Source organism: Amblyomma mixtum, chromosome 3, assembly GCF_055824585.1.
Source record: "Amblyomma mixtum isolate Tamu chromosome 3, ASM5582458v1, whole genome shotgun sequence".
In the NCBI taxonomy this organism is placed as follows: domain Eukaryota; kingdom Metazoa; phylum Arthropoda; class Arachnida; order Ixodida; family Ixodidae; genus Amblyomma; species Amblyomma mixtum.
The window spans coordinates 55,575,536-55,599,392 of record NC_143014.1 but is presented as its reverse complement, the minus strand read 5'-3'; the positions used below and the strand labels follow the sequence as shown (position 1 = coordinate 55,599,392).

At 43.0% G+C, this 23,857-nt stretch overlaps 1 protein-coding gene across 4 annotated transcripts in view; it reads left to right on the top strand.

Annotated features, from left to right (window-relative positions):
• The window catches only part of LOC149350248 (dnaJ homolog subfamily C member 7-like), a 122,940-nt gene extending 100,010 nt beyond the window's left edge, over window positions 1-22,930 (top strand). For all 4 annotated transcript variants that reach the window (XM_089579234.1, XM_089579232.1, XM_089579233.1 and 1 more), the window contains 10 exons: window positions 2,997-3,085; window positions 3,590-3,927; window positions 4,259-4,377; window positions 8,458-8,611; window positions 12,930-13,094; window positions 14,797-14,888; window positions 15,972-16,045; window positions 19,945-20,091; window positions 22,349-22,501; window positions 22,584-22,930. In XM_089579234.1, the coding sequence (XP_089435360.1) occupies window positions 2,997-3,085; window positions 3,590-3,927; window positions 4,259-4,377; window positions 8,458-8,611; window positions 12,930-13,094; window positions 14,797-14,888; window positions 15,972-16,045; window positions 19,945-20,091; window positions 22,349-22,501; window positions 22,584-22,714 (1,462 nt within the window). In that variant the 3' untranslated portion in view covers window positions 22,715-22,930. The remainder of the gene's footprint in view (window positions 1-2,996; window positions 3,086-3,589; window positions 3,928-4,258; window positions 4,378-8,457; window positions 8,612-12,929; window positions 13,095-14,796; window positions 14,889-15,971; window positions 16,046-19,944; window positions 20,092-22,348; window positions 22,502-22,583) is intronic.
• The last annotated feature ends 927 nt before the right edge of the window (window positions 22,931-23,857 follow it).

Here is a 23,857-nt window from a genome sequence, read left to right as displayed (position 1 = left end):
ATAACGCTTCTCCCTCCGGTAATTGTCCTGCACCTGCGCACTGGCCCCTGCTATTCACCTACCCCCCAAACCGATAGGGTCACCCTATTGTAAAGGCCTCTAGTATTTTCTCCTCGCCCCTTTTCCCCCGGGCATTATCTGCTTCGTTCTTCAGTTGTATTCAACCCTCCGACTGTATTTTCCGTCACCCCTCCTTCCCCCCGCCCTGCCTCTTCCTACTCAATAATTCGGGAGTGGCTACAGGGGAAAGTCCATTATGGTTACCCCCTCAACCGTTCGCCTCAACGCAGGCCACCTGTCATGCTGTGACCTTGATAGATAACCGAAGCAATCCTCCTCGGGGGTGGGGGGAGGTGGGTGGAGTTTCCCCCTCCTCGGGGGAGGGGAGTGGTGTCTCCCTTTCCCTCTTGTTTTCTTCCTCGGTGTTCAAGTTTCTTGCGCCCCATCGCTGAATGCGTGTTTTTCTTCGAGCTGCGAAGTAGCACGTGCGACCGGTGGTGACAGGCGCCGTTGTGTCGCATGGTTTTAAACGTTTTTCATCATGTGCTCCTTGGCAGGCTGCTACACCGCGAATCGCGGTCTTCAGTTCTATTTGACGAAGGCTGATCGGATGCGACCTCAAGTCCTCGGAAGAATTCTCGCTTCTGAGCTGCGTGCGGACCCCACGTACCACGTGGCGTGGAATATGGCGACGGAGTTTTACGAGACCCAGGATCCGTGGTCCCCGTTGTGGAATTTCATGGAGAGGGACTGCTACTTGGCGGTCATCTGCTACACGCTGCAAACCCCGAACATCTGTTTGAGTTTTAACGCCGCCTGTCGCGCAGCTCGACCCACCGAAGAAAGCTGGCGTGCGTTCACCTACAAGAGCCTCTGGTGCCTGTTGATCCGGGCCTTTCGTCATATTCCGCCCTGCAGCAACATTCCCCCTGAGCTGTACCGTGGTGTTGCCAGCTACTGTGGCACTGGCCGAGCGCCGGTGCCGTTTCCGCATTTCGTGTCAGCCAGCGTGTTCGCCGACCAAGCCGCGAAGTTTGGCTTCCAGCGTCATCTCCTTTCGCTTTTTCATGTGCCTCCGGAATTTGTGAGGGACATCAGTCCGTACTCCATCTACCCGCACCACGCTGAGGTACTGATCTGGCCGCTGTGCCGCTTCGATCACATGACCTACTGTGGCACTTACAACCAGTACTACCGCTTCTATGACGCGGTCCCTGTATGGGATGGTGTACGAAGGCCATGGGACTTCAGAGCTGCGGTCACCGGGGGGATGGTCAGGCTGCAGTTGTACTTTTTCGTAATCGTCACAGGTGCGCACACTGCTGTTGCGGTGCCACATGCCGCGCTTCCGACTGCGGTCGTGCTCAGCGGCGATGATCTCGTGAAACTCGAGGATGCGCGCAAGGCAAGGTCAGTCCAACGCGCAAAGGGGCAGGGTACATGTTATGCCTAATTATGTGGCCATTGGCCCGGTTTTGGTTGGAAATGACTAGGGGTGGGGGCCTGTGGTCTTCTTTTTCTGCCTTTCCAAGTAGTTCACGGCAGTGCTTATACAAGCTGATGTGCACTGTTCTGTAGTGGTTTGTTCCTTTTTTCCTGAAATAGCATTTCTTCCATGCTTTTTTTTTGTTTCAATGCTGTATGTGTGTGTGCATGTGCCAAGATGATGTTGATCCCAGAATTAGTTTTGTGGACAAGTCCATGCCTTTTTTTGGTAGCTTTGTTTCCAAACATTTCCTGTGAACACTTCTGTTTTAAGAAATGTGGCTTTTGGGGAAAGAAAATGATGCTGTAACACTCTCTTCTGGGTGGACTCCTCACCCGTGATGTGAGGGAGGCAAAGAAGGTGGGAGTGAAAGAGAAAGGTGCCATAGTGGAGGGCTCTGGAATAATTTTGACCACCTGGGTAACTTTAACATGCACTGACATTTCACAGCTCAAGGGCACCTTTTGAGTTCCGCCTCCATTGAAACGCGGCTGCCATGTGCGGGTTTGAACCCAGGTACTCCGGCTCAGTAGCCGAGTGCCTGAACCATGCTCTTAGAATAGGTTCTAACACCATGGCCCTAGCCACTGAGTTACCATGGTGAGTGTATTGTTTTCCACCTTGTATTAGACGGGGGTGACATGTGTGGCATCCTGTTATTGTTGGGACTTCTAGCTGGAGGTACACTGCCATCATTGGTAGCATGGTTTGTACGGAATTGTCAAGGGGATTTCACCCGCACCCAAGGCACACTCCACTAAACTTGCATGTCTTTTCAGGGGTCTATTTCATCATCAGAAGAGATGCAAGCTGCAGACAGGCAATTTGGTTGCCGAAGCTTGCTTGCATCTTGCAAGGCTCCTGTTGCGTGATTAGCAGGTGCTATGGGCAACAGAGTGGGAAACATTTCAAGTTGTGCATCTAAGCGGTTATCAGTTCATGCATGCAAGTAAAGTGTTGAAGGCGGCAGGCAGCATGTTGGTTGTCATTAAGTAAAACATTATTATGATTGCATTAAACCGGCAACTTTTTTCACCGCTATTGTTCGCCTAAAGTTTTACGTTTTATTGTTGCGTTATCAAGGAATGCGAAGTACATATTTTACTTATATGTGCTCCATGCAGAATGTGCCATGAGAATTCCATGTTAAAACTGCTTGCAGTATTTGAGTTTAACTGTCTAGCCCAGCTATTTCCCATATCTGTAGTCATAGGACTGGGTAATTGATCAATTTCAGGCAATGCTTTCGTTAATTATTTTTGCCTTTTATAGCTCAGCATGGTTTCGGTTTTCATGTAATCCACCTTCCAGCAATAATGCCCTTGCATATATTAAATTGCTGTCACAGGGAAGTTTACCTTCATTTTTAATATGAGAATACCTTTTATGCAAGCATCAAGTTGGATCTAAACATCAAACCACTTCCATGAAAAGTTGGTGGTGTTTACAGATGAACATGGAGAAATTTTGACTGAGCATGTGTGTGCTTTTTTTTTATATATATTTACAGGTTGGCCGAAGTGAAAAGAGAGCAAGGGAATGAGTTGTACAGCCTCCAGAAGTACGATGAAGCTGTCAAGTGCTACACTGAAGCAATTGGTTTGTCCCAACTTTCTGTGTGTTTTGTTGTCTGGGTACTGTATTTTTGAGAGCAGTTTACTTTAAAACCTGCTAACTTTGCAGGTGCATCTGTTGGAGTAGATACCTCATGAATAAACTTTGATAGAAGAAACTGTACTTGGGGGTAATAAAGTATGATGATGGGAATCCTTAGAAAACTATTTTGGAAGTTTCATAAAGATGGGCAGAACTATTATCTCATTGGGGAATTTGAGCATATTTATTTTTTTCTGGGATATTTGGTAAGTAGTGGCAGGGCAGTTATTTTCGCCAGTGCTTTTACAGGGAGCTCTTTGTGTGTAAATTCAGCTTAGGGACATGGATTTGGGGCTACCTGGAGTGTCAGTTTAGAAAACTTGTGTGATTGGCAAGATGGAATTTCCAAAAAGAGAGCTGTGCAGGAACCTTGGATGGTGGAACTCTAGACTTTTGGTGCAGTGTTTGGAATGCTTATCTGAAGCCTCTGATTGATATTGATTGCAGAACTTGATGGGCGCAATGTGGCCTACGTGACCAACCGATCAGCTTGCTACATGATGCTGGGAAACTACAGGGCAGCTCTGGATGATTGCCGCCTGGCACTGCAGAAGGATCCTTGCAACGCCAAAAGTCTGCTGCGTGAAGTCAAATGCCACATAGCCTTGGGGGACCTTGGATCTGCAAGGCGCAGCCTGCAGCTGTTACGCGAGTTAGACACCCAGGGCGGTGCGCTTTCTCGGTTGCACAAGACTGAAGTCCCCCGCCTGCTCAAAACAGTAGAGATCCTGCAGCACTTCCTAGATGAAGCAGACAAGGCCTACGAAGCCCAAGATTATGAAAAGGTGCATCGCAATCCTCCCTCTGTGTGTGTAGGTGCAAAACAAGTCACAAATGAGGTTCAGATGACTGAAGTCAGTGAGTGCTTGAAACACACCGGTGACATTCTTAGCAAGATCCTATGTCTATATGTTACACAGCCACAGAAGGCACAAGTGGTAATTGTGTGTTTGAACTCTCAACTGACTTTATTTATAATGTTGAAGAAGGATTTCCGAACCCTTTTAACAAGAGCAAAGGCAGTTATTTTTTTAAGGGTTTACTTTCTGGTGCAGAAAATACATGCGGATAGCAGTTGTTCTACTTGTCTCATACTTTTTTCCTTTGCCTACTCAGGTTATTTATTGCATGGATCGTGTGCTGCAGCATGCCGTGTCCTGCACTAGATGTGAAGTGCTCAAAGCAGAGAGTCTCGCACTGCTGAAGAGGTTGACCGGCGCTCGTGAGATTGCTGAGTAAGTCTCGTATCTTTTTACTGAACACATCCTTGAGTTGGAGAGTTTACTGGTACAGCACAAATAAAACTGAGTAGTTAGGCTAAATGCAAATTAGGTGAGGTAGCAGTTTGGTTTTCACTTCGGCTCCGGTGTCCAGATTCATTGTTCACGATGGCAGTTGTTCGAATTGCGGTAATGGGTTAATGTCCATGCATGTGGAATTGGTCATAGATCCCATGGAATCTTGCTACCACTCCTGGCGCAGTGATGTAGCAGTCAAGCAATGCGCCACTGCCCGTCTATGGCAGGTGCTGCCATCAGTGGGACTTTGGTTGCTTGGGTTGAGTTGTGGCCCTGGTTACTCTTCCCGAGCAGCCTCTCACTATTAATTGAGCTGCCACCTGCCACAAAGCCGGCTTCAAGCAGACAGACAAACACATGACTAAATGTGGCGGATGGCCACTACAAGTGCTGGTGCACTAAAACTTGAATCATGGTGCAGCGCATGCGTATATATACAGCATGAGTGCATGTGGCACATATATGGCTGACCAGTATCAGACATTTTCTGTTCACCTCATTAGTTGCATGGGCAAAGCAGGCAAATTGTTCCACAAATGCATGCTCCGTTTCAATTTTGGGGCACCTATACAATTTGCTTTTGTGAATCAAATCTTGAAGCCAAAATGCAGTTTATTAGGCGGTTCTAGAAAGGGTGTATGCTGTGCTAAGGCAGCTTTAGTGCATGTACAGTATAAACCATGTTATATTTGCATATAGTGAATTGTAGTATACTGTCATCTAACTCGTTTAACCTATTGCTAGGTCTGGGTTACCTGCACAGTGCTGCAGAGTCCTTTTCGGGGTGCAGCATTACATGGATCACCAGAATGAATAGGCAGCAACCTGCATGGCATTCCATAGCGCAAAACCGCGAAGGGATAAGACACCAGCGCTGAACTTCCACTAAACGGTTTATTTGGCACTCACAGGGTTTGTAAAGGTACGAACCAGGGGTGATAGAGGTAACACAGAAAGGTTATAAGTATGACAGCGTGAAATTTGGCTACAGACATCTCAGTCTAAAGCAAAGCTAAACCAATTGCAACCAAAAGAACCTGAAAACTGGTGTGCACATTTCACAAGTTAGCACACTGCTCTGCATCCAAGAAGCCGGTGTCTTTTCTTGACAGTGGTTAAGGAGGAACTGCTCACACAATTTATCATTGCAAAGGCGTCAATTACTAATTTTATTTTTTTTATCTGCAATTCTTCCTGTCACTTGGCATTCTTCGAAGCTGGGTTTGCAATTGCGAAAATGGCAGTGATGTGCCAAATGTCCAGACCTCCCTTCCAAAACTCTTCTGGTGTGTTCGCTTGAGTGCTCATTTAGGTGACTGCCCGTTTGGCCTATGTACAACTTGCCGCACAGAAGTGGTATCTTGTACACAATGTTTTCAGAGCACTGTGCAAATGGGCTCTGGTGCTTTACTGAGCTGTGATTCTGAAATGTGCTGTCAGGGCTAGCGGCCTTGCACATGCGAGACAATTTCTCTGGTGCAGACGTGCAAACCTTCCTTCACCCCCACTTTTTGGCCATTCTTTTTGAAAGCGTGTGCCAGCTTGTGGATATACGGCATCAGCACTATTTTGTTAAAATCCTCGTGTTCAGCTGTACCTTTGTATTCTTGTCCTGCCTATGGAGGCCTTCTGTAACTGCAATTACTAGGCACCTCGGAAAACAAACTGCTAGAAGACCTGTTTTTTGAAACTTGTTTTCATTAAGCATGTGCACAACTTATTCAGTGCATTGAAAAGGCATGTCTTCACCACATCTCTTTTGGCCAGCTTCATTAAATAAAGTGTTTAGTGGAAGTTCAGCACTTCTTGTTCCTTATTGTTTTGCGCTATGGGAACCTCGTGTATTACCCACTAGCCCGAACCATCACCCTGCCAAGCAACTTGCGCAGTAAAAGTCGTAGTGGTCCATTTTTTGTTGTATTTGGTTCTCAAAGTATGTGCGAATTTTGAGCACTTCTTCATTTTTTTGTGTGTGGAAAATTTTGGAGTCGAAGCGTGCTAAATATGATGTTGCATTTTTCGCCTTGCCATCAGCTCTCGCCCATTTTGGCCTGGGCTCCACGAGTCCACATACTAAGCGCCTACATGATGTCTGTTTGACAGCATTGTGAGATGTTTGGTGAGAAACTCTCGGCTTGATTCGAATGTCGCATAATTGGAGCAAATTTTCAGTCCTTTTCAATGATCTCTTCAGAATGAGGGCAGATTTTGAGTTTGTGTAGCACAATTTTTTTTATTCCTGTCGGTTTTTTTTTTTGTAGAGTATGTAGCTGCTGTAAACAGCCAGGTCTATTGCGTTAGAATACTATTTTCTCTCCTTGAAGCTTTCGAAGGTGGCCGTGAAGCAGTGTCTGAGGAGTCTGGCTCTGGGTTCAAGTCCAGTTCCTCACCTTGCATATCACTGTCATGTAGACTGCAGACTACTTTGCATGCCATCTAAAAGGTCTGATCCTCTGCAGTCTGCATCGTCTTGACCTGAAAAGCAATGCATCAGTTTTGCCACCTGTAGGACTCCTACCTTCCCAAGATACTGTGTTCGTGTTTAAAAGAAGCAGTGAGAAAATAATTCATTCCTCAAAAATATTTTCGAAACTAGTAGATAGCTATTGCTACTTGGCATATAAAAACTAATAACCAGAAATGAGGAGCCAGTTATGATTGTATCTATTATTATGTATTTAAAGCAAACGTTCTAGTGGCTGGTGATCAATAGCGTCTCTCACTTTGGCCCTTTTCTCACCAGCTGCCTCATCGCTGGCTTGAAACGAATAGGTTAATTTGAACTTCTGCTTTATTCTAACTTACTCGTGTTCTGTAAGCATCAGGTATATTAAAAACTCTCAGCTTGATTCGAACGTCGCATAATTGGAGCAAATTTTCAGTCCTCGTCAGGTTCAAACTATCAAGAGTGGACTGTATTAAGAGATGTTTAAGTTCTTTGCTTTAGTGGGCATGTTGCTCTCATTTTAGTATACCCAGTGACAAGCTTGGCTTGTTCTGTGTTAAAGTCTATCTTGCAGGACACCAGTGACAAACTGGGTGCATAATTTTGCCTCTTGTCGCTGTGCCCGACACTGGACTGCAGCAGGTGTTCTATTTTGTGGGATTTTGCTTGTACTCTGCTGGCCACATTGGGAGTGGAACAAGAAAAATGGGTGCTTGCTCACTGCGAATTAGCAGGAATGCTTACAACAAAAGTTTAGGTTTCTTTCTCATCCTAAGAAATCTGAAAGAAACTCTGTTCAGGAACTAGGGGGACGTTCTTGCGATTGCGATGGAAGATGTTGGCTCCGCACAGAGATTGTGGTACTTTTGGATGCTGCCTGTGAGCTGTTTCACAACATTATTGGATGTCCAGGTTGCACCACTGTTTTTCTTGTTTTCTTGTAACTCCAGCAGTAAAAAATCCTCAAGGTCGTGCTTGCAGTGTTTGGGTGGGGTTGAATGATTTGTTTTCGTAAGAAGCCCACCAATAGATCTATACATCAAGTTGTTCAGTCATGTGGGAAATTCTGTTTGCTCTAATTTAGACTTTTTAACTTCAAGGAATACTAAAAAAAAAGTTTACAAATTTTAAAAACACAAAATTTTGCATATACAACCTGAAAAAAAAAAAAGTTTCAGTAATGCTGATGACATTTAGCTGATTTTTGTGGCATGGAAAGGATTAAAAAACTGCCAGTGTTTGCATTTTTAGTGTGTTGAGCATATTTTTGTTAGATGTGTGTCTGTTGTTTTGACTTAAGTGCATTTAGGGTCTGTTGTAGTGAGGTCTGCATACTTTTGGAGCTGTGAAAAGGCTAAACTTTATCGTAGTCTAGATTGGCATTCTGGTATCAAGAAGTGGAGCTGGCACTTCTGAATGCGATCATTGTGGTGCACTTTTCAATATCAGACTACGTGCCCCAGTGTGAAATGCAGCACATGTTTTTCATGGCTCCCATGGTATTCTGACTTTTCCACACAGTTATGTGTGTGCATTCAGTACCTAATTAGTTTTGCTTCTTTTTTTTTTAGCAAAATTATGCGAGCTGAGCCAACCAATGCAGATGCCGTGTATGTGAGGGGCCTGTGTTTTTACTATGAGGACAACATTGAGAAGGCCCTTCAGCACTTTCAGCAAGTCCTGAGACTAGCTCCAGACCACCCTAAAGCATCCGTAGCATACAAGGTTTGTACTTCATTGTTGAGCAAGCATCTGCTTTTGAAGCATGATTTGAGTTTCGCACAGATTAAACAGCGATAGTTAAAGCTGCGCTCCTAATTGTAGGGTTTACTCGAAGGTGCTGCGATTCATATCTACTTCAAGAGAAATCTTGAGCAAATTTAAACATTAATGTTTCTTTTTTTCTAAATGAATATGTAGGAACATGAGAATATGAGCCACATACCATTCAATTCAAGTGCATGTTTCCAAGGTAGCCTGCCCTAAAAAGCCTGCTCCTTTGAGAGATGCCAAAACAGCAACCATCATCATCATCATCATTTATTGGCCCTTATAGACCCCTGGAGGAGTATTACATAGGGGAGGGGGGGGACATCAAAACAAGTAATGACATTATTAGGTCAAAAAAAAATATACAGTGAAAAAAAGTATACAGTGAAACAATCGTTGCGTGGGGAAGAGAAAAAAAGAAATACATGTTTATAAATCAAGCAGACAGGTGCAGTAGTAAATCAAACAATCATAACATACAAATAAAATGCAAAGGCAACAGTTACCCACATTGGGATTTCAAGTGAAATGACAGCATTTGGCGGAATTTAAGAGCATCGCATTCAGTGACAATACATTCGCGTTGTGAATTCCATTCTTCAATGGCAAGAGGCAGAAATGACTTGTTAAATGCGTTTGAGGAGCCATGGAGTCTTAGGATGCTCATGGAGTTGAAAAAACTGCGTGATGTTCGGAGGGGAGGGAGCAGAAGGGAGTCTCGAAGTGAGGGAAAACAATAGTACAATTTATGCAATAATAATAAACGGGCAATTTTACGCCTATGCGCGAGAGGCTCGATGTCTGCAGATAATTTTATTTTGGTAATGCTAGAGCAGGTGTCATAGTTGGAGGAAATAAAGCAGGGTGCACCGTTTTGGACGGCTTCTAGGCTGGCTATTAAGTAGGCTTGATGTGGGTTCCATATTGGGGATGCAAATTCAAGTTTGCTACGGACGAAAGTTTTGTAGGCTAGGCTGCGAATGGAAGAAGGGGAGAAACTGAGGTGACATCTGATAAAGCCGAGTGTTTTCGATGCATCAGCAGCAATCTTCGTGATATGCTCGACCAAGTGAGGTTGCTCGTGATATGGATTCCAAGATACCGGTATGATTCGGCTTTAGTAAGGATGGTTGAACTGAGTGAATACGCGTAGTCGATATTAGTGTGCTTGCGTGACACCTGCATGTATTTGCATTTTGTTACATTGAGCGTCATTAGCCATATGGAACACCAGCTTTCAATCCTGTTTAGGTCGCTTTGGAGCAATTCCTGATCATTGTTGGTAGTTATGTGGCGGTACAGGACGCAGTCATCTGTGAAAAGACGAATTGTCGATGAAATGTCGGAAGGAAGATCATTTATGAAGATTAAAAACATAAATGGGCCGAGCCCTGAGGCACACCAGAGAAGACTTTTGTTGTGGGAGAATTGTCATTATCGATAACAGTGAATTGAGAGCGATCAGTTAGGAAGCAGCGAATCCATTTTAATATCAGGGGATCGAGGCATAAGCATGAAAGTTTAGCTAAAAGGCGTTGGTGGGGTACACGATCAAATGCTTTTGAAAAATCAAGAATCTAAGTTAGGCTAAGGTCAGTAGTGAATTCGAATAGTTGGGTTTCGCATGAGTAACCGGATCGGAAGCCATGCTGATTGGAAAAAAGAGTTCGAATCAAGGTGAGATGCGGTTTGTGAATATATAATATGCTCTAATAGTTTGCATACAATGCAGGTTAAAGAAATGGGACGGTAGTTGGACGGATCATGACGGTTGCCTGCTTTAAAAACTGGAACTACTCAACTTAGCTTCCAGTCGTCCGGAATTAAGCTAGTAGCAATAGATTGATCAAAGATTATTTGCAAAATTTGACTGGAGATTTCCTTGGTGCATTTCAGTATCTTAACTGGTATATTATCTGGTCCCGGGGCACTTGATACTTTAGTTTTTCGATGAGGCTTGCAATACCGTTAGCTGTTATAGTAACAGGCGGCATTTGGGAAAATGAAAACTTCGATACAGGAGGAATTTCTGAAGTAGATTCATTGGTGAAAACCGAGGAGAAATAAATTACAGCACTGTGTTCGCCTGATGCGACCACAGAACCATCCGGGTTCTCCACAGAACCATCCACAGAACCAAGGAGATGTGATGTGTAGACCTATTACCTGGCGTAAGGAGATTCCAGAATTTCTTTGGATTGGAGCGCATGATGTCTAGCAAGTCCTGGTGGTAAAATTTCCTTTTTGAGCTTTGTAAAAGTCTCATGTATTCGCAAAGACACGAGAAATACTTATCCCACTGTGAGGCACTGGAAGAATGCTTTGCAAGACGGAAAAGTAGTTTTTTTTTTCATTAACAGTTTTCTGAGGGCATTGGAAAACCAAGGTTTGCTGGCATCACCTCGAATGCATACGAGGGGTGCATATAGATGAATCAGTGATATTAATTTTTGTTTGAAGAGCAACCAGTTATCATTGACGGCTCTTGTAGAAGAGGACATACGAAAGTGATGGAAAAACTTGTCTAGCTCAGCAATGATACTTGGAACATTGGCCTCATTATAGTCACGAATGAATTGAACTGAAGGCTGACGAGTAGCGATGGGTATAGATAAGTTAAACAACAAGGTACAATGATCGCTGAAGCCCAGAATGGATGATAATGACTGGACACATTCAGGATCTGAAACAAGAACAAGGTCGAGGGTATTGTTTAGGCGAGTTGGAGTGTGAACTCTTTGTGCAAGGTTAAAGGTAAGGACTAAGTTTAGAAACTCTCTCGATTGGCCAGAATGTGCGGATAAGTTGTACCAGTCAATATCAGGAAAGTTTAAATCGCCGCATAGTAAGTAAGTTGCATGGGGATAACGGGTATTAAGGTCGAGTAGTGTTGAGTACAGTTCATTAACAAATGAAATGTCGCTGTCTGGAGCACGATAGCATGCAAGCAATATGACTGTGCTAGAAGGAAGCAATAACCTTATTGCAACAATTTCATGATTGTAGATGGGCAAAATAGGAAAAGAAGGCGTGCTCGATTTTACAAAAACTAGTACACCACCTCCTCTCTGCACCTCCTCTCTGTGGACTGTGAATGATAGCGTATCTTGCAGCAGCTCTTCATTCGAGATGTCCGAGGTCAGCCACAATTCAGTAAATACAGCTATATCAGTATCGCTATAGTTAAGGAAGGCTTCAACAGCATCTTTTTTGGGCAGATAGCTGGGGACATTGGAAAGTAGAACTGCTAAGGTTTGATAACTCGGGGCTGCATATGTCACTTGTGGTGACTGACGAAGTAGGTGTGGTGGTGGCCGATGAGCGGATGGCAAACGCTATAATTTCACTTCTTGGACAGAATCTGTTTCAGAGTTATAAATTGACGGTCATTCACCAGGAGCTTGTCGAATCGGATCTTAAATGTGGTGCTTCTTCCTTGGGCGTAAGAATAAAGCTTACTTCTGGCCGTTCGCACACGTTTTGAATAATCTTCGCAAATCGCAAAAGAGGTATTTTTTAGCTTCGGTCCTGCCGTTAAAATCCTTGATTTTTCCTTGAAACGGGCCAGTTTGACAACTATTGGGCGATTTTTCTCCGCTTGGTAACGCCCTATCCTGTGCGCCCGTTCAATGTCATCAGGGCTGACGGTAAGGCTGTTTATCTGAACAAAAAGAAATAATCAGAGACTCAGACTGAGCCCAGGTTTCAGCACTATGATCCTTAATTCCAAAAAAAGATCAAATTGCAGCGGCGAAGGCTGTTCTCTGCGTCATCATATTTGTCGGCAAGGGCTTTACTTTCCGCAGAAATTTTTCTACATTCGTTTGTGAAGTGCTAGAAGAATTGGGGTCGATTTGCTGATTCAGCTCGACAATTTTTTTCCAGTGCATCAACACGAGAAGACAAGCGGCCGACCACACCTTCAGTATCAGTTTGAGCACGTATTTTTGCGAGTTCAGCAAGGACTATGATATGAATGCCATTTGAAATATTTTTCAAAATTATTAAACACTTTTAGTGCGGCTTTCAAGCCCATATACAATGAAACAAACACTTTAAGCAGACGGTTTTACTTCAAAATGGAAGCCTTGACACCTTATGCACTGAGTATTGGCTCTAGCTTACATGGACGATAGGTTGCACATATGAGCGCAAGTTCTTAGTTCGTGGCAAATTTGTTAGCTGTGAAAATCCTGAGTTTTGAAAATGTCTGTTGGACCTTCTTGCAACATCTCCAGTGGTTGTTTCTGTTTTATTTTTTTTTAATCGTTAGAGGGCTCGTCTTCTCAAGTCAAAAAAGGATGAAGGCAACGAAGCATTCAACGGAGGCAACTACGAAGAGGCATTTAATATCTACACAAGCGCTCTTGAAGTGGATCCATGCAACAATCTTGCAAACTCAAAACTCTACTTCAACCGTGCAACTGTCTGCTCAAAGGTATGTAGTGTTATTGTTGGCTAGCAGTAGTGAATGTTTTTAAATGAGTAGGAAAAGCGGGACCTGTTCATGTGTTGGTGTGTTCAAGATGCGTGGCTGCATTTTGGTGTGAAAGCACTACTTCACGAGGTCAAACCGGCTCACCAGTTTGTGAAGCTTCTCGCGCTGTGCATTGCACATCATCTTCAAGTAATAATACTGTCAAACTAATATTTGTGCCTTGAGTTATGTGGCAGTAGTGACAGAGATGTGCACTGGATGTGTTGGTGTGGACAGTGTTGTGACAGAAACACGGCACTACAGCAATACACGTTGGCGTTGACAACATTGCTGCAGAAACGTGGCACTGGAGCATAAGCCGCTCCATACATTGGGTAAATTGGTATTGACGATGAAAAAGTTGACGACGTGCAAAACTGGCCCCATTCGGTCAATGAATGTCTCAGTCGCGCTTTCAGGTAGATGATGGTGGTTTCCACCTTCAAAAAACTGTTTTTGCACAATATTTCATGAATAGCAATGCTAAATTGCCAGGAATTTTTTTTTTTCAGTGAAATCGAATGTGAATGTGTTATGTTCAGTATTTATACTGCCAGCACTTATTTGCACTGCAGAGCTGATGGTTTAAATGTTGTTACTCTTTTTTACTGCTTATCTATGATATATCATGGGTGTTGAAGTGGAGTTGGATGTTTTATTATTATTATTATTATTATTATTATTATTATTATTATTATTATTATTATTATTATTATTATTATTATCCATGGGTTCGGATTGCCAAGGCTAGCAGGAATCATATTAATGTCATTTTTCATCTCTTAATCGTTTTTCCAGCTAGGTAGGCTGGCTGTGGTTTATACTTTGTGGTTGTGTAAAGATGTAGTCTTTGCCAAAAATTACCAGATGTCATGGACTTGCTTCTCAGTTTGTATAGTGGAGCCCTTATTGCCACCCCTCAAGCTCGTAGTCTCTGTAAGATCAGGGGTGTCCTTATCCTATTTTCATGACCTTTTTTTTATCTTCAGGAAAGCTGTAAGGAATCCACTATAGAAGTGAGAAGCAAACCATGCAGCATGGTTACTTTTGGCAGAGACGATGCAAGAGTGATGCTGTCTAACAAAGCTGCTTACAAAATGTGGCACTATGAGGATTTGCGTCTCTATAAATGTTTGCCTCCTTCAGATCAAAGCAATAAACTAGCGACCTGTCCACATCTTGCACGTAGTGCTTTGTGCCTTCGCCCTTTTTAACTGTCTCCTTGTACTTCGGAGACGTGCATGTATGCCAAGGATGTGGCTTTTTTCTGCTTGCTGCGCCTCTTCATTCACTCCATTTTGCGTGCGCAGATTAATTCAGCTTTTGACATTCCTATCGTGTCACCTACTCGGAGTCATGCTTAGCAACATGCAGAACAAAGGAAAGCCAAGTCGGCATCCTTTCACCAAGCATCACCTGTATACATTCTCTTCAAGTTAAGCGCACTGATTATCGGCTGCTGCACTTTGTGTTGACGCATTTAGAAAATTTGTCTGATGTCGTTAGAGGGTTGATTTTTGATGCCACACAGGAAAGGAAAAGCAGTGTGCAAGTGGTAGAGGGGCAAAATTCGGATTGTGATGCTTGTGTGCTCTATTCTATGCATGCTTTCCAGCTGAAGCAGTCAGTTTTATTGCTTATTGTTTTCATCTACCACGCACAGCTAAACAAGCTCAACCAAACTGTTGAAGACTGCACAACTGCCATATCTTTGAATGAAGATTACCTCAAGGCCTACATGAGGCGTGCCAAAACGTATGTGTCTTGCATATCAATCAGTGTTGCCTGTCTTTGTTCCTGGCTGTATTTCTTATTTGGCTGCTAAAGAAGTCTTAAATTCTGGTAAAAATATTGCAGAATGTTGTGAGTATTGTGGTTAATTTACTTATTAGAAGAATAAGCACTTTCTTGTGCTGGTGACCAGTGTGCACTGAACAATGTATGTACCATGGAGACATACTGGTGAAATTTTAGCGTTCAGTTTTTAGCTACTGTAATTTTATGTCCTAAAAAAGAGTGGTGGCTATCGGAAAGTTATCTATGCTTTTAGGTTTATTTGAGGGAAAGCTTAACTTTGGGGAGCATGCACTGCCACAAAAAAGAAAAAGTCAGCTAATTTCCTAATTAGCATTTTTTCAGAGCTTGTGATCAACTACCTGTATCGCATCTTTGTTCAGGTGAAGGATTGAGTTTTGCTTTAAGGGCATATACTTCTGCTACATTTCAGGATACTATGACAGTTCTTCATAAGACAATGAAATCAGAATCATGGAACACCTTGGCAGAACCCCATAGACCTGCATCAAATTTTGACATAAGATGCCACACTACTGCTGTCATATTCAGCTGGCAGTATGCCACAGTAATGCATGTTAACAGAAAGTTTTAATGCAGTTTAGCAGTGCACCTGTAAAGTAGGTGGTCCCTTACATTCCCAGTGCACCTTAAGTTGGCATTTCAGAGTTAGCCACTTGAGAAGTGTGTGTCGCAACGTGGTAATTCTAAACTTACCCAGGCCTCCAAATACAGGTGAAGCAGATGCACACAGCTCTGTTCCCTTTCTTGATGTTCGTGGTACCGATACATCTACTGTGGGACTGTGGGTTTCAGGGAGCTTTTTCTTGGGTAGTGCTGAGTGTGCTGACTTGCGGTTTTCCATCGCACTGGTCAGCAGTTGTGCACTCTAATCACTGCAGGAGGCTCTTCTCTAGCAACAGGAAGTGATAATGCGCCATGCCTGACAGAAACTTTGCTGCCACAATTATTCTCCCTGGACAAGATAGTTGAGCAAGATGCACGCGTTCTATTTCCAAAATCTTTCATCTCTTCTCTTTGCAGGTACATGGATCTGGAAATGTATGAGGAGGCTGTGCGGGACTACGAATGTATTTTCCGGAAGGACCAAACTCGAGGTACTTTCCCTTTTGCTGAGTTTTGCTAACACATGACTGCAGTGCCTCGGAGTGGCACAAAAGAGCAGGCTTACTTTGATGCTTAACTAACCCTGAAGCATTTGCACATCTTTCCCAGGCTATGTGATCAGCGCACATAGAATAGGCATTCAGATTGCCATTATAGCTGTGTACCGAGCGCACATAGAATCGGCATGGTTGGAAGAGCATCAGGCTATCAGCATTGTTATGTACCTTTGATGGGGGAAGTGGGGAGAAGGGGAGCTGCTCTTATCATGAGAAGGGTATTGGCTTGGCTGCTAAATGGCTTATCAATTGAGAATAATTCTTCTATTGCTGGAAATATTTTTCACAATAGTGCCCTTTGAGCCGTCCTACAATGTTGGATACTAAGGAAATTCACTACCTGTTATGTGTGATAAAGCTTCGAACATTTGGCATTGACTCTGAGGTCACATTTCTCGTCATGCGCAGTGGTTTCCTCATGACAGTGCAGAAAAATTTGTTTTTCTTGCAGAAGTACGATATAGTCGATGAAGTCAAATTTAAAAAATTGTGTACAGAGAAGACTGGCGGATCTTTCTGAACGCACACAACACAACTATTGCTCGAGGAAAAGTTTAGACCCTCTTGAACCTGTGCTAGTGGGCTCGAACTTTTGCACAATAAACTTTGAGTTAGTGTGCACAAAAGCGATGTCCTACATGTAGGACGCTAGGCATATATGTGTTAAGGGCTCAGGGTAGGTCGTATACCTCCCATGTATTTTGGCTGACCCGTTTTCTCAAGATCTGCTAGGTGTAAAGTTGCCACACTGATATCATTGTAATCGGCTTTCCATGCTCTTTCTATTGAACTAGAAATATTCTTAGGTAGACGTTTGTTATTTTTGTTTATTGTTTACGGAACCCTCCCTGTTTTTCAAGGTAAAATGGACACTAAACATCCTGTGGAGCAAAATTATCTGCATTAATTTTCAGAATTCTAGTTCAGTACACTCTCCCTTGTGTTGTTTAAATACCTGAAAAAAATAATGTTCCTAGCGCTTGTGGTTCCTGACAAAATGGGTCAGTTTAAATAAATTGATGCTTTGAATTAATTGGTTTTGAAGTAAAATGTTTCATTACAAAATTATACTCAACAAATACACATCGGTGGTTATTCAAATCATATCAATTAGGTTGTCGTCTCCACGATGATTATTTCTTTTGTTTATTTGCTCCCTTGATCTTTCGGGCCTTTTTTGTGATCAGTTGTGTAGCCCATTCCAGTTCGCCCAAGACAATCATTGCGCTGTTTAGCATTTTGGTGAAATGCCAAAGGACATGAGAATGTCCACTTTGGCAATGCTGCCATTGTTAAAACTAAGCACAGTTTTGATCCTGGATGTTTTCGGCGTCTAAAGGCCAATAAGCACATCCTTTTTCAGCACACTTGAAAAAAATTCAGCACAAATGTTCGTTTTGTCTTCTCATGGAGGCATTTTGTTTTCTTTCTCAGCCAATAAGTCACCTTTAGCTTGTCTATGCATGCTGTTGAGAGAAAGAGTTTTTAAACGTACAAACTCATGCATGGGCGTCTGGAGGGGGTAGAGCCAAGGAGGGGGGGTTGCAGCCCCCCCCTCCTTCTTTGGAATTTTGGATATTTTTTATGCACTGCCAGAAAACAACTACAGTGCTTGATTTGCACGTTTAGCTCATAGTAATTTTTTGCATTTTGCTGATTAAGTTTAATTCTTTGTTCATTAATAAAATCCAATGTATGTTCTCCAAGCCTAGCGCTAATTTGCTGTTTCTAATTTTTTTTTTCTTGCGGGTAGTTTAGAACTCAAATAGTGCCTTTTTGGTGCTGACCTACTGCCTCCCCCAATCCGGTCACTGCCCCCCCCCATCCTCTTCCCTCCATAAAGTTCTGCGGACGCCCTTGAACTCAGAAAACAAAAACTACCACATAGAAGCAGCGCCTTGCGTCGGGTGGTGGTGCTAGAGTTCAACAGCATGGTAGTCAGCGTAGGAGGGGCGTCGGGCAGGGAGATAAGATCTCGTCAATGCTATTCACCGCCTGTTTACAGGAGGTATTCCGAAGCCTGAATTGGGAACAGTTGGGAATAAGAGTTAATGGAGAATGCCTAAATAACCTGCAATTCGCTGATGACATTTCCTTGCTGAGTCACTCAGGAGATGAATTGCAAAGCATGATCAGTGAGTTAGACAGCCAGAGCAGAACGGTGGTACTAAAAATTAACACACAGAAAAGCAAAGTAATGTTCAACAGTCTATCAAGGGAACAGCAGTTCACAATTGTTAGCGAGGTGCTGGAAGTGGCAAGGGAATACGTCTGCTTAGGGCAGGTAGTGACTGCTGATCTGGATCAGGAGAGGGAAATAACTAGAAGAATAGGAATGGGGTGGAGCACATATGGCAAATTCTCTCTGATCATGAGTGGCAATTTACCAATATCCCTCCAGAGAAGAGTAAAAAACACTTGTATCTTACCGGTACCTACCTATGGGGCAGAAACGTGGAGGCTAATGAAAAGAGGTCAGCTTAAGTTAAGGACAATGCAGCGAGCTATGGAAAGGAAAATGATAGGTGTAACGTTAAGAGATCGGAAGAGGGCGGAGTGGGTGAGGGAACAGAATGCGGGTTAATGACAGTCTATTCAAAATCAAGAGAAAGAAATGGGCTTGGGCAGGGCATGTAATGTGAAGGCAAGATAACCGGTGGCCCCTAAGGGTCACGGAGTTGATTCCCAGAGAAGGCAAACGTAAGTTAGGTGGCTGGATGAGATCAAGAAGTTTGCGGTGCTACAGTGGCCGCAACTGGCAAAGGACAGGGTTAATTGGAGAGACAGTGAAGAGGCCTTTGCCCTGCAGTGGGCGTAGTCTGGCTAATGGTGATCATGATTTCTGTAGAGTCGGTGCTTCCAGAACCAGTTCTGTGGAATTCGTCATTCTCATAAAACCAAACCAATCATAACTGTCACAACTGCACCCCAGTGCTAAAAAAAACATATTTCCAGTGAAATCGCGCTCAAGGTGCGCAACAGTAGAGGAAGGTATAAAGGAGGCAGTTCAAGAAGAAAGGAAAAAAAGAGGTGCTGCAGTGGAGGGCTCCAGGATAATTTCAACCACTTGAGGATCTTTCACATGCATTGACATCGCACAACACACAGGCACCTTTTTACGTTTCGCCTCCATTAAAACGTGGCCGCCACGGCCAGGTTTCAACCTGGGAACTGCTACATAGGCAGGAAAACACTAAAAGCCATTCTTAATGTGTTCAAATGTAATAACTTAATGAACGAATCAAACGTGTGTAAGAGTTTTGTCACAGCCTCTTCTGGCTATATAATACGTAGTGAGAAACAGACCTGCTTTGTGTGAAATCTCAGTTTTGCGCTTCCAAATGACACTAGTGTGCTTTTTTCTTTTTCTAGTTTTGAACACTTTTCCTGAACTTGGAGTGGCAGTACACTGCAGTTGTGGAGAACGAGTTTACTGTTGTCTCAACTCCTAGCAGCAAAAACTTGATGGGAAGAATAGTTCTAATGGCCTGCGAAAGCACTAAAATATTTTGACCCACATCAAGACAAAATGGTGTCCATGGTAGATTCTGGATTGGATTGGATTCTGGATTGGATTGGCTGGATTTTGTATCTCTTGACACTGATTTGCAAATGGCACTTTCTTGTGTAAACATTTAGAGCTAATAAAGGAGCAAGTTTCCGAGATCAGGCACATCTCTCACCATGACACATCTCTCACCATGCGCACGCATGTGTGCATGCGTGTGTATATGTCGGCATTTATTGCAGACTGCTTGTGTATTATGTATGGCTAAAGGACCATCGTGTGTGTTCTTGTATGTACAAGTTTTTCCTTGCCCTCTTCTTCACAGAAAACAAGCGACTGCTGGATCAGGCAAAATTAGCGCTAAAGAAGAGCAAGTGCAAGGACTACTACAAGGTGCTCGGAATCCCGAAAGATGCAACTGTTGACGACATCAAGAAAGCCTACAGGAAACGCGCCCTCCTCCACCACCCTGGTAATTTTTTGTCACTGCAGTAGAAGTCAAACCTGCCAACATAACATGGCAGAGATGAATCCTCCATGACATTATGGCTAGTAGAAAATTCTAGCTATTAAGAAAATTTAGGGGCGAATAATTATATTGATGCAAAGGAAACATTCTCCTTCCACTCGCCAGTTTATTCCAGTTCTGATTCTGTTCCAATTCTGAGTCCATTGTCTTGCAGTCCCCAATCTTTTCCAAATCTGATTCTATCCCAATTCCAGCTACGCAGCCACACAAATGTGTTGCATTGTTGGATCGCGGCGAGTCCTCTTAGGCAACAGGCATTTTTTAGGAGCTGCTGTAGTCTCTTAGCAGCCAGTACCGCTCAGTGAGCAACTGTGAGAGTATTGCAGGATTGCTCCAGCATGGCCCAAAACTGAACGCATTGCAAGAGAAAGCGAGCGAATCATAGTTTTTACAACTTTGTACAACCTAGAGGATCGAATTCTGAGTTTTTGAAGCAGATCACGCATGCATGACATGACAGAAGTAGTGTTGTCAGGCGCCTGAGATCGCAGTGATATGCATGCCCTCGACGATCAACGTTCCACCATGCTTCTTGGTAATGAATGCTTGTAGTTGTATGTTGTGGGCTTAAGGTTCTGGCTGCTTTTAGAGAGTGTTCTAGCATAGCCGCATGGCTAGTGCGACCAAGAAGGTCATGCATGGCCGTTGCTCCCATTGCGTCATGTTCTCCCACACCGCCCGTGTGGTCTTAGTTACCGTAGTTCATATGTTTAGTACATGAGAGTACAGTAAATACGGCACTGCTGCTGTAGTGCTGGCATGCAAAAAAATGCAACCCCAGTGCACGCTGCAGCAAGGACCTTTGTAGCAAGGGCATCATTTCTCGGATATCCCAAATAGTATATATCTTCACATGTCAGAAAAAGGGGCCACATTTTACAGCAGTGCACAAAGGTGGTGTTGCCGTAACTGGAAATAAGTCACTATGTTGTATTGTCACTTGCACAGGCACATGACACAAAAATACTTTTACTGTGATTGCGATGGGGGCAGGGCACAAGCACAATTTTTTGTGATCAATTTAATCTCCCATTGATTTAACGTTCCCTTGTTATAACATCGATCTTCACGAGACTGTGGAAAGTGAAAGGACATGACTGATTCGAAACTGAATGAAGAATGGGGCCAGCCAAAACTGTACTAACCATCTGTAGTGCCATTGTTTCTTAGCATATTTGGGAAAGTTCTCATCAAACAGTGTCTTAAAAAAACCCTGTGAGAGTCGAATTTTTTCAAGGAAAGTTTCCATCTGGGTCAAATTTTTTGTTGTTGGCTTTGAATTAACAAAATGTGTAAAATCGAAAAAAAGGCAAAAAAAGTTTAGGCACAGTATTTTAGTCACAACATCACTAAAAACTGCAAAAATGTTCATTGTCTTTGCCGTGTGATAGTCCTTCAGTCACTGCTCTCTGAAAAGTCCTTGTCGCATTCTGCACGCACAAAACAGGTGTATGCAGTCTGCTTGGGGTGCAGGTCATTTCTGCGCTGACATGGTACCTTCATTAGGTGTATTTAAGCAGAGGTTTGAAGCATTCTGTCTGGAAAGTTGCGCGCCTTCAGTCGTGTTGGGCTCTCTGCATTTTGTCTTCGAAACTTTGGTAGTTTGACCTGGTACTGGTACTGTTCTAATAATTCGGAAGAGTTATTACTCTCTCTGTACATGCTGTGTAACTGGAGATCATGGCATCAGCAGTATGCATTCAGCGCTCGAGTCTGCAAGGTTGGGCTCATGGCTCATATGTTCATATCATATGTAGTGGCATGGTGTGTGTTTGGAACATCCAAAATTCTGTTGTACACAATGCAGTCTGGCCAGGGAATTCTACAGATTTGTACTGTACCGAAAATTTTATCAGCCGTGAACGTATCATCGAGATTCTACCACAGTTAGCTTAAATCTACCAACTTTTCTTTGTTTGCTTCATCTGTGTGTATGTGGTTTAAACCTAAAGGGCATGAATGCCTGGTTTGTTTGCAAATTCAATTTTCTGTTTTTATTCCATGCTTGTTAGCTCCATTTCAAAGTTGGAAGGGCATAAGAAGGGAAATGTGAAACAGTGGAGGTGATTAAGCATGCAGTATGAATACCTTGGTGGAAAACGTTATTAAAGAGGGTTTGCTGCTGTCGGGCTTTCCTGCCATAGGTGTTATGTTTTGGTTGGTGGGATTTGCTTTGATAACATTCTGTTCTCTCTCCCAGATCGACATTCCAATGCTTCCGAGGACATGAAGCGTGAACAGGAAAAAAAATTCAAAGAGCTTGGTGAGGCCTACAACATTCTTTCTGACCCCAAAAAACGAATGCGTTATGATGAAGGGAGAGACTTGGATGAGATGGAAGGCTGTTCTTCAGGTAGGGCGAAAAAGCTTTTGTGGGCAGTGTTGAGTGACACTACTTGTACATTTGCTGATAACTCCTTTTTTCACTTTCACAGACCCCAACGCCCATGTTTTCCGGACATTCTTTTTTGAGACACCTGGATTCTCCTTCTCAACAAATGCCAATTCTTTTCAACATAACCCAGGATTTGGATTCCCTGGAGGTTTCAACTTTCAGTTCCGATAAACTGTGGCAGTACAGTGTATCATGTTTGTTATTGTTAAATCATTTTCAGGAAGAACCTGCTGCATTATTTTGCATTCATTCTAAAAAAAAAAAATAACTGGCAAGTGGCCACGTTTTGAAGATTCCTATTGTCTGATTCATGCTGCAGAAGCAGTTTTCATACAAGAAGTCTCTTGTCTGAAGTTTTTTTCCTGCATTAAAGGTACTGTTTGTAAATGGTGTGTAATGTTCTCTTCATGGCTTTGTCAGTTATTCATCATGGTGTTGGCTGCTAGCAGTGTCATATGAAGCAGTTGGTATTGCTGTTTGACTCGTAATTAGGTAAGCAAGGCAAAAGTCTTATTTTTGTCAGTTATCTATCAGCCGTTACATAGGCAGTTTCAGCTGTTTAACTGTCAGTCCTGTATGCTCTGCCATTGATTATCCATTTATTTTAAGATGAGTAGTTCCGGGTGTTGTAACCATATACAGGTAGATATTTTCGTCTTGGGGTAAGACCCGAATTCTTGCACCCCAAACACACTTCTTAAAAATTGGGATAAACCCAATTTCTAACTGGAAATCCCGCTTCTAGAGAACACATCAGGGCGAGGAATTGACGGGCTCATTGTGATATGCATTTATATGAAAGAGCCTAGAAAACTTGGTTTCCTGAACAAAACTGCACAAAAATAAGCAAACATCCTGACCTCCACAGGAGTGCATTCAACTGGTGACTTTAAACCTTTTTTAATGCTTGTGATTCATGACATGGCCTAATTTGAGGATATGTTTGAAAAGTAACTTCAAGGCCAGAATGCAGGTTCTCATTAGGCATTTATTAGGTGTCATATATCAAGCGCTATCCAAGCTAGCGGCGTCTTGCACCAGTACGCTTGCCCATTTAAAGTAGCCCGTGTGATGTTTAATGACAGTTTTCGCAGTGTACAAGGCAGGTAGGTTTTTACATGCACACAAAGGGCTGCATAGGAGATTGACAGTTTACGTGACAAAATAATTGGAATAGAGAAAAAATCCATTCGAAGAAGTTTTTTTTGCGTGAGCTGTCGTATCTATGTTCCTGAAATGTTGAACAAAAGGGATATTTTGTGTTCTGCACAAAAACGAGCACTTGGAGAAAATTATATTTTCTTGCAAAAAAAA